Source organism: Geotrypetes seraphini, chromosome 5 (assembly GCF_902459505.1).
Source record: "Geotrypetes seraphini chromosome 5, aGeoSer1.1, whole genome shotgun sequence".
Lineage (NCBI taxonomy): Eukaryota > Metazoa > Chordata > Amphibia > Gymnophiona > Dermophiidae > Geotrypetes > Geotrypetes seraphini.
This window is the reverse complement of record NC_047088.1, coordinates 251,227,320-251,238,453: the sequence shown is the minus strand read 5'-3', so window position 1 is coordinate 251,238,453 and position 11,134 is coordinate 251,227,320. Positions and strand designations below refer to the sequence as shown.

Here is an 11,134-nt window from a genome sequence, read left to right as displayed (position 1 = left end):
TGCATGTCCCCTAATCCTAGTATTTTTGGAAAGAATTAACAAGTGATTCATTTTTACCCTTTCCACTCCACTCATTATTTTATAGATTTCTATTATCACCTCTGAGCTGTCTCTTCAAGCTGAAAAGCCCTAGCCACTTTAGCCTTTCCTCATAGGGAAGTCGTCCCATCCCTTTTATCATTTTTGTCACCCTTCTTTGTATCTTTTCTAATTCCGCTATATATTTTTTGAGATATGGTGACCAGAACTGCATACAGTATTCAAGGTGTAGCTGTACCATAGAACGATACAAGAGCATTATAACATATGTTCATCATCATCAAGGGGGGGGGGGAGAGAACAATAACAGAAAATAGAGGGAGAGGTGTTGGACCATAGGGAGAGAGGATGAAAGATTTCCATGGCAGGGCAGGAGGGAAGAGAGATGGGGATGCTAGGGGATAGAGAGAAAAGTAAAGGGATATATAGCGTGATGAGAGAAAGAGGGGTATTCTGGAAGAGGTCAAAAAGGGGAGATGATGATGAGTGAGAGAACAGTTAGTGCGAGGAGATGCTGAAAAGTTCTCAGCCCAACTAAGAAGGGAATGGCATGGAGCCATGAAACTTAGAAGTTATTCCACCTATTCACGCCTAAGTTCAACACACTTGGCACATTATGTCTGAAGTTTCTGTAACCCTTCTAAAGAAATACTCCACTGCTGCAATCGCCTCCGAATCACTCAAACTTTCAAACTCTTTTTAAGGTTTGGAAACAGAAAATAGATGGAGCAAGATGTGTGTAGGGTTTATTATGCATTGGAACCCTCAACTGCATCAAAACATCTATCATTTTTCCAGCCTTGTGAGCAAGTGCATTGTCTTGCAAAAAGAGAACACCTTTCCACAACTTATCTCTCTTTCAATGCCTCCTTTAATTGGCACAGCAAGTTACAGTAGTATTCTGCATTACCTGTTTGGCCCATTGGAAGATCTGATCCCAAACAGTGTGGCCATGACCTTTCCTGATGACTTTTGGGTCTTGAATTTCCTTGGCCTTGGGAAAACTTGTTTGTCTTTTCAATTTACTGAAGGATTATCATTCATGGCCTGCATGGTACTTACTCTCCTCTGGACAACATTGGAGAGGATGGGGCTGTCATGCTGTATATTATCAAGACACTTCTGTTGTCTGCTCACATACAAGAACTGTTGAATGTAAAAATTCCTTTGATTTTCTTCAAAAATCCTCTTATTAAGGAGAGTCTGCACAGAGAAATGGTGTTTAAATCCCAATCTAAGCAATGACTCTTATCTTAAATCTATGGGATGCTGGAGAAGCTTTATCCAATGAGCAAATCGCACTCCGCGAGGAAAACGGTAAGAATAGCTAAGGGAATTGTTGGATGAAGAGTCTTGGTCCAGCATCTATGACTATGCTCGTAAAGGATGTTTATCATGAACTATAATCAACTTCAATTAATGCAAGGTGGGGAAGGCCTAGGTCTGTGCAGGAGGAACTATGGAATGAAAGGCTCAATGCTGGGCAGATTTCTATGATCTGTGCTCTGAAAGAGGCACAGACAAATCAAGTATGCATATGTAGTATCAAATCATATCTAATGAATTTATCTTGGGCAGAATGGATGGGCCATACAGGTCTGCCATTATCTATATGTTACTATGGGGCTAATTTTCAAAAAAGAAAGATGTCCCAAAAAATGGCATAAAGTGGCACTTGGACATCTTACCAAGACAACCAAGTAGTCATTTTTGAAATTAACTTTCTAAATGTCTTGGTAGGTGCTTTGTCTCTAATGCGTCCAAAGTTCAAGGAGGCATATTAGAGGCATATTATGGGTGTGCATAGCATTTGGATGTCTTAAGGTGATAAACATTTATTAAGACATACAAGTTGCCATTTAGATGTTCGGAGCTAGACCTGTTTTAAAAGTGAATAAAGGCCAAAAAGGTAACCAAATGGCTCATAAGTCATGACCCACCCATAATCCTCCACTGGTCACTGACCGCCTCTCACCCTCCAAAGATCTGAATGAAACTACATACCTGTCTCTACAGCAGCACATGGGAAATCCTAGTAGAGAAGCAAGCAGGTGTCTGGAGTACCCTGGTGGTCAGTGTGAACCATAGAGAGGGGGATCCAGGACCATATCCCAGCCTACCCACTACATTTTTGGTGGAAAGGGTGAGCCCACCAAAACCCTACTGCACTGTCATATAGGTGGCAGCTGCAGCCACAAGTGCTATTGGGGTGTTAGGTGGGTATAGTAGGTTTTGGAGGACTGGCCTTTTCCACCATAAATGTAGTGGTTAGAATGGGATCTGGGTTATGGTAAGATGCATATATGGCACCCTCTATGTGTTCACAGCAGTGCCCTCTAAGGTGCCCTGCTGCTCTGCTGGCATGTCTGTGTGGCCAGTCTATTAAAAATGCTGGCCCCCTCTTACACGCAAATGGTTTGTTTTGGACATGTTTCATCTGGATGTCCTATTTTTTTGAAAAGCCAAAAAAAGACAGATGCCTGGCTAGGCTAAGATGTCTAGCAAGTCATTTTTGGAAAAAAAAAGTTGGATGTCCTGCGGGTTCCAAAATGGCCATTTCTTCTGCTTGATATTTTAGATATCTTGCGGGAAATGTCCAAAATTGGACTTATAGATAATTTATTGAAAATGCCCCTCTAAGTCTCTGACCATACCACCAACTGAGGCCAGTCTAACTCCTCTGCTATACAAAATTATCCTATAAATGTAGAAGTCTGGTAAGCAGCTTTCCCCACAATATTTTAGTTTTTGAATAAAATATTAGAAATATGCTTGTAATAGCACTTAAAAAAACTGTCCATAATATAGTCAACATCACTAGAAGTTAATTGTAAAACAGTTTTATAATGTCAAATTACAATAGTTTAAACTTTAAGCTGTTTTATTTAAATGTTATTCACTAGTTTACATTCTAAATAATCACATAAAGTAATGTAGCACTGATAATGCATCCCCATTTTTCAGTAAGACATTTTTTACATCACCTTTATTCTCTGTATGTTTGCTTGCAAATTGATTAAGATGTAAAATACTTTTAAAATCACAATGGATAGAGATTTCTGTTCTAGCCTGTTTTATATTTGCCATGTACTTATCTCCATTTCAGTTAGTGTGAATCTGACTTTGCAAAAGAACAATTTGATTGAGTTCACTAGGAATCTATGAATAAAACATGTATCCTCCAGGGGCAAGAGCAAAAGGATAGGAAGGGACAAGGAAAATAATCAGTCAAAAGTTTGCAATAAAAAATAATTAAACTGCCTAATATTCTGTCTTTATTAATTAGAAAAAAGTTGACCTTGGTTTTACTAAAGAATCAAATGCTAACACTGATGAGTTTCACCTAATCATGATTTTCAGTATGTTGCCTAGCACAATTCTTCAGCATAATTTATAGTACACAAGGAAGGTTATAACAAATGTTTATCAGTGTAATACTTTGTGATGAGTTATCTGTCTCTATCCCAATCTCAGAGAACCACATAAGCTTGATCTATCCCATTTTAAGCACAGAGAGTCAGAATAAAAATAAATATTAATTACAGTCAGTCTTAGGTATCCCAGGACAACTTCAGTAATCTGAAGAACAAAAATTTCTACATAAATCAGTTAACTGAGAGTTTACTGGATCTTTTCTTTTTTTGTGCTACGATGATACTACTACATGTGCTTTCTGATTTAATAAAAATATGTAGTAGGACACCATCCATAAGTTTCAAGACCTGATGTGAGTTGTGCTTATCATAATATTGGGCAGAGCATTCCGCCGCTTCTTCCAAGAGCCCAGTTCTCTTGAATACCTTTTAATTTGTCTAAACCAGTGATGAGTCTGTGCCTTGTCACCGTCCCGAAATACAAATGCCTCTCGCCTGATCTCCAGCAGTTCAAAAGTATCATCACAATCAGGATCTTTGGAGACAACACAATTACTGAGTCGAAGGGGTTCCCTGAGTAAATTAAATTTTCCATTATTCTTGTCTCGTATGAGCACAAGTACTGCATCTTTCACTGGCCCATGATACGGTGTAGTTTCAGAAAAATGCCCTTCCAGACTGGATTCTGATGTTCTCTTCACACTGACCATGAAAAGGACTTGCAAGTTTTGGAATTTCAGGGCTTTGCTCCCTTTTTTGAGCCAATGACCATCAGTAGGTTGGGCAAGTTGCAGAGATCCTTCCATAATAAAACGTGTCTCCTCTCTCAACCACCCAACACTTTTAATAGCTATTTCTCTCATTTCTATGTTGATAACTTCTCTGTTCTTTCTGCTTTCTCGACGAAAAGAACGAAGTGTCCATGAATTCCCCTCCTGTTTAGTTTTCATGTTAATGTGCTCAAGATGAGACTCAATACGACTCTTGGCTTCCCATAGGTTGCTGTGGTCTGGGTGATACTCTATTGTACCTTTTACAATCCTGGTCAGTAGAAGAGGGTATTTAGTAATTCTTTGTAATGGAGCCATCAAGAAAGATCTCAGGTTCATGCGACGAAGTATCGTGTTATCATTCTGAGAAACATTAAGAAATATTCTGCAAAAGACAAAAAATAAGAGACTATGTATTACTACTCTTTCATCTCATGATAGACTTCAACATTCATTCATCTTGAATTATGATCCTAGTCAAATCCTTTTTCAAAATACATTATTTTCTGGGTTTCAATTTCTTCTTCCTCATATCAAGTTTTCAGTTACAAGTCTCATGAGATACTTATAGGTGAAAAGGTATGGTATTAGTAATTTCCACTGATATACCTTTCATTACAAAGTGCTTTATAAATCACAGCTCTTTAGAAATATATACATGGCTATCTTATATACCTCAAATAACTTTTTCAAATAGGAGACAAGCACATATAAGTTTCTGATGAGTAGTTGGCCGAGACTTCTAGAGGCTCTACTTAAGTTCTGGACTTTGACTTGTAAATATCCCCATGGTTTCTGGAACAAGTGAAGTAATGGTGGGAGGAGACCCCTCTTGTCCTACCATCTTACTGGTATAAAATCCAAGTTAGTCTTTCTTTTGTCTTTGACATCTACTTCCCTGGCCATCAGATCACACAGCAAGGGGAAGAGGGTCCCCGGCTAGCCTAATCATTGTACATGGAGAAACAAAGAGTGGAGTACCAGAGCTGTAAGACAGAAAGGGGAATTGCCATTCCTGCAGAGGAGGATAAAAGCATAGTAGGAGAAACGGAAACTACAGAAAATCTGGCCCTGAGAAGTAGGAAGGATTAGAGGAAGAGCCTGTTCAAAAAGAGAAATAACAGCCGTACATCAATCTCAGTATTTCTCTTTTTAAACAGGCTAATATTTGATCTGCGATTTTATTAGATAGTGTTCTCCCCAGGGCCTTTTAGCCGGGTGCTCCGCCTGCCTAATTTAGATGACCGCCCGGCTGTCATCTATTGGGAATCCTGCAGCCGCCGCTGCTCAACGTAAAAAATCCCCCCAAAAAACACCTCTCACCGGCTTGGAGACATGAAATCATGCTTCGGGGCTCTAAGATGTGCGTGCCGGCTTCCCTTCTCTTCCCTCCGAAACCGGAAGTTATGTCTGGGGGAGGGGGGAAGAAGAGAAGGGAAGCCGGCACGCACACCTTAGAGCCCTGAAGCATGAGTTCGCTACGGGCTAAGGCAGGAGACTGGTCAATGACAGATGGAAGCTTACAACTCGCTGCCGGGTCCTGCCTACTTTTTGTTTCCATGAAGGCAGGACCCGGCAACGAGGAAGGCCCGAAGCAAGTTGTAAGCTTTCCTCTGTTGCTGACCTATGGAGGGAAGCTTACGATTTGCCTAGCGACTTTGCCGACGGATGTGTTGAGCTGGGAGGGAAGGGACGGCTGGGCAGGGCTGATGCTGTCGATGCTCATCTCTCAGCCCTTGTTCTCGTTGTGCGGCCAGTGGCAGAAACAGTGTAGAGCTAGAGCTGGCCGTGGACCGGGAGTGGGCGTTGCTGGTTCGGTGGCGGCAGTTGCACGTGCTTTTCACACGCTACGGCGACAAGCTGACGGTGCAAGGCTTTCGGCAGCTCTTGCGCAGCATCGGTTTGGGGCAAGTCAAGTGGCTACGGGGGAAGAGGAAGATGCCCAGCACCGGGGCTGGCACCACAGCAGCCATGGCTCTGGCTGGCACCACAGCAGCCATGGCTCTGGCTGCCCGGCTCCTGTTGCCCACTGCAGCTTGGCTCTGGCAGCGCCCACAAACCCCGAACTGCTAACTAGACACAACTATCCCAAGGCCGTTACAGCTGGAGCCCCAGAAGGTAAGACGCTGAATGCCACTGTGACTAAACTGATTCATTATTTGCCTGTAACTTTCTGGTATTTAGGATTAACTCTTTCCTGGAAGTCTAAGCACATTTATTTATTTATTTATTTATGTTTACAGGTATTTGGGAACATAAAACATAGTGAAAGCTACTTCCGACCGATGATAGGACAAAAGTGCGTGAGATTTCGGCGCGCCCACATTTCAGCACAGACAAATCGGTGCAAGACCCCAGTGCGCCGCCTAAAAAGTTACTTTTAAAGAGCTCTGATGGGGGCGTGGGGGGGAACCTCCCCACTTTACTTCATACTTTTTGCGCTGCCGTTGGGGGGGGGGTGTCATTATAGAGAAAACTGAACTTTTTCCTAAAAAATTGGGAAAAAGTTAAGTTTACTCTATAATGGATGGCTCCAACCCCACAACTCCCCCCAATGGCAGCGCAAACAGTATGAAGTAAACTGGGGGGGGGGTTCCCCACTCACATCCCGCGTCGGAGCTCTTTAAAAGTAACTTTTTAGGCGGCGTGCTGGAGTCTTGTGCTGATTTGTCTGCGCTGAAATGTCAGCGTGCTAAAGTCCCGCGCGTGAATAACTATGAACCGTTGGGACCTTGCCCTCCCCCCCAAAAAAAAAAAAGATTCTGCAGTGGGAGGGTTGTAACTGGTGTTATTTAATAGAGCAGGGATTGGGTGCTTGAAGAATGTGATAATTTTTAACTGCCCAATGTGAGCTGTAAACACTATATAGGCAATATGAGGTTTTAAGGCATTATGGTCTTAGATATGCTGATTTGTTGGAGGCAAGGGATGGTAAAATGTTTTTGTGCTTAGTTTTATAGTTTATCTGTAGTAGGCTGATACAGCATGGACAAGGATGCCTGGCGTAGACAAGTGCATTAGATTATGACATCTGTGTTTTGAATGGTGTACAAAGTTGTAACGTGGAAGGATGAGCTGTTGAGGGAGATAGAGGAAAAACTGTAAACCCTGAGCACGTTTTTTGAAGGATGTGTTTTGTTGGGAGTTTTTTGAGTACCATGACTAGAACTAGTGTGCATCTTTCTGTTCTGCTGCACCTGAATGAACATATTTTCTCCTTAATATCCTTTGACTTATTCAAGGAAGGTATTGTTTTCCTAGTAATAATAATAATAATAACTTTATTTTGTATACCGCCATACCCAGAGAGTTCTAGGCGGTTCACAGCAATTAATTAAGATTACAAACGATTAAATCATTGGAATTAACATTTTAGGAATGTACAGGTCTTTGAAGTTGACAGGAATATACAAGAGTGTACAATATGAAGGTAAAATTTTATTTATAGGAAAATACCGGTCATTGAAGTTAATAGGTTTGGTGGGTACAATAAGAGGGGAAGGTAGTCCTCGGGTTATTGATGCAGTTGCAGTGCTGTAGAGAAACACTTTTCTAGATTATACATCTTATTGTTTGGGGGTGTATTGGGGAAGGCTTATCCTTGCTTTTAAAGTTGGACTTATAAATGTATTCTGCATTATTATTATTTTTGTATTAATAGGATTTTTATAATTTTGACATTGGGGAGGAGTATTTTAATGGTTGTACAGAAGGGTTGTGTGTACATGAAAAATGAATGGAAGAAACTGCATTTCAATTAGTACTAATAAAAATAATAATAACTTTATTTTTGTATATCGCATTACCATGGAAGTTCTATGCGGTTAACTTCATTTACAGTGAAGTTACAATTTATTTATTTTTTTGGTATAGCAACATTTACATTTTCAGTGACGCTACATTTACGGTGAAGTTATTTTTCAGCTAGGTTACAAATTGCAGAGCAGTTACATTTGCTGTAAGTTACATATATATAGCGGAGTTCATACAGTAGTATTACATACGGCGGTGATAACGTACTGCGGTGTTCGATAAGGCAGAACAGAAGCATTTAGTATGGGAGGTAACGAAGAAGGGGTGATTAGTTGGATAGGGTGATCCATTATAATGGGAGTGGGGTCCGGGACGGAGCTTGGACTGAGGTACTTGGTTGGTATTTGTTAGACTTAGGGGGGTACTTGGCTTGAAGAAGTTGAGAAACATTGGTCTCTAGGTGACTAGTATGGAGTTCACTAAGTAAGGGTCCCTTTTACAAAGCCACAATAGCGATTCTCCCATGGCAAATGCACCAAAGTCCATTCAGTTCTTATGGGCTTCAGTGCATTTGCTGTGGCAGAATTGCTATCGCAGCTTTATATAAGGAGCCCTAAGGCAGGAACTACTGTCTCTGTGCTATGTCTTAAACAAAAACCAGATTGCCGGGGATGCAAAGCATTAACTGATTCAACATGAGTTTGAAGTCGGTTGAATACCACTCTCTCAAGTACGGTAGTTTTGAAAGAAATGGAAGTTTGATGCTGGCCAGTAGTTATTCGGAATAAGAGGATCTGCATTACTTTTTCCAAGGGTGGCTTAAATGCTACTGGAACACTGCCTAAGTGTCAAACCTTAAAAAAGAAAGTCATAGTGAGCATTGGAAAATAATTAATAACAATTAACTAATAAAAATAGTGCACATTTAGTGATCTTTTTACTAAGGCGTGCTAGCTGTTTTAGCGCACACTAAACGCTAATGCATCTATAAACTATAATGGAAACGTTAGCGTTTAGCGTGTTTTAAAATGGCTAGCAAGCCTTAGTAAAAGGACCTTTTCATTTTCCCCACCACCAAATTTCCCCATCCCGCCCCACCCGGCTACTTTTTCATGCTACCCGGCTGGAAAAAATTTCTGGGGAGAACACTGAGATACCTTATCAACCTGGGACCCCTGATGAAGGTGTGTTGATTGAAATACGGACCGTGTCGGGTCCTTTGGTTTGGTTCAAGGTAGTAATATCAACCGCACTCTTAGCTTTGTTATAATAAATTTAGCCTGTATCCTTGTACATTTGTCTGCAGTTTTCTTTGTTTTGGTTTGTGTTTTGTTCACTGCAGACTGTGTTGGATTTCTCCCTTTGTTTTCCAAAATCAGTTAGTATAGCATGGTTTAGGTAATTTCCTAAAAGAAAAGTCCATAGGCCATTATTGAGATGCCTTGGAGAAATCCACTGCTTATTCCTAGGATAAGCAGATAAAATCTGGGATCGAGCTTTTTTGACTGGGTTACCAGACAACTGGACGCCGGAGAGTCACTGGACGTGGTATATTTGGACTTCAGTAAAGCATTTGATAGCGTCCCTCATCGAAGATTACTGAACAAGCTGAAATCGATGGGATTAGGAGACATTCTAACTACATGGGTTGGGGATTGGCTGAGCGGTAGACTTCAGAGGGTGGTGGTAAACGGTACCCCATCCAAAGCATCGGACGTGATCAGTGGAGTGCCGCAGGGATCGGTCCTGGGTCCGATCCTATTCAATTTATTCATAAGAGATATGACGAAAGGACTTAGAGGAAGGGTATCACTGTTCGCCGACGATGCCAAACTTTGTAACATAGTAGGCAGATGCTTATTACCTGATAATATGACACACGACCTACTACTGCTGGAAAAATGGTCAAAAACTTGGCAGCTAAGCTTCAATGCTAAAAAATGCAAGATAATGCACTTGGGCAGGAGAAACCCCTGTAGAACTTATGTACTAAATGGTGAGACCTTGGTTAGAACTACGGCGGAACGCGATCTAGGAGTGATCATTAGCGAGGATATGAAGGTTGCCAATCAAGTGGAGAAGGCTTCCTCCAGGGCAAGACAAATGATGGGGTGTATCCGTAGAGGTTTCGTCAGCAGGAGACCTGAGGTTATGATGCCGTTGTACAGAGCCATGGTAAGGCCTCATTTAGAGTACTGTGTGCAGTTTTGGAGCCCACACTACCGAAAGGACGTGCTGAGGATCGAGTCGGTTCAGCGAACGGCCACCAGGATGGTCATGGGGCTCAAGGATCTCACGTATGAAGAAAGACTAAAGAAGTTGCGGCTGTACTCACTTGAGGAAAGAAGAGAACGGGGAGATATGATTGAAACGTATAAGTACATCACGGGACGCATCGAGTCAGAAGATGATATCTTCTGGCTCACGGGACACTCAACCACCAGAGGGCATCCGCTGAAAATCAGGGGAGGGAAGTTTCATGGCGATCCCAGGAAGTACTTCTTCACCGAGAGAGTGGTGGACCATTGGAACAGACTCCCACCCCAGGTGATAAAGGCCAGTAGCGTAACAGATTTTAAGAAAAAATGGGATACTCACGTGGGATCTTTAAGGGAGTAAACTCAGGGGGGGGATACTTGGAATGGGCAGACTTGGTGGGCAATAGCCCTTTTCTGCCGCTTTTTCTATGTTTCTATGTTTCTATGTTTCTATGAGCTAGGTACTAGGGGCCTGGATTGGCCGCTAAGAATTCTCTCTTCCAAATGAGAGTGGGGAACTCTTGGTTGCTTGGAGACAAGACTCACTGCGAAGGGCCCCGACTCAGAACCATTCTCTCCCCTCCCCCCCCCCACCTCCTCTGGCTTCTGGGACTAGTGAAATTTGAGCTAATACACTTCAGGCAGGCTGTGGAAGTCAGACCTCTTCTTTAAGTCAGTAAAGAGAAAGAAGCAACTGCTCCCTCTAACACAAGAGCTAATTCCCTACACAACAAAGGAAGGCAAATAAAAACACACAATTGCAGAATTCAACCTTGCACAGCTTGAACTAATCAATGCACTTGCTGTAAAAAACATACAAGCTGAGCCACAAGATTATGTAGACATGGTACTCACAGACCCCTCTCAGCTTCAACCAAGCTAACCCCAAAGTTTTCGAAATTTACTAAACAGAACAAGGAAAACACCTGGCCACCCTAAC

General features: G+C 41.9%; 1 protein-coding gene across 3 annotated transcripts in view; it reads right to left on the bottom strand.

The window, feature by feature from the left end:
- Window positions 1-2,563: 2,563 nt before the first annotated feature.
- Window positions 2,564-11,134, bottom strand: part of LOC117361349 — a 141,312-nt gene continuing 132,741 nt past the window's right edge. For all 3 annotated transcript variants that reach the window (XM_033946546.1, XM_033946548.1, XM_033946547.1), the window contains exon 8: window positions 2,564-4,568. In XM_033946546.1, the coding sequence (XP_033802437.1) occupies window positions 3,755-4,568 (814 nt within the window). In that variant the 3' untranslated portion in view covers window positions 2,564-3,754. The remainder of the gene's footprint in view (window positions 4,569-11,134) is intronic.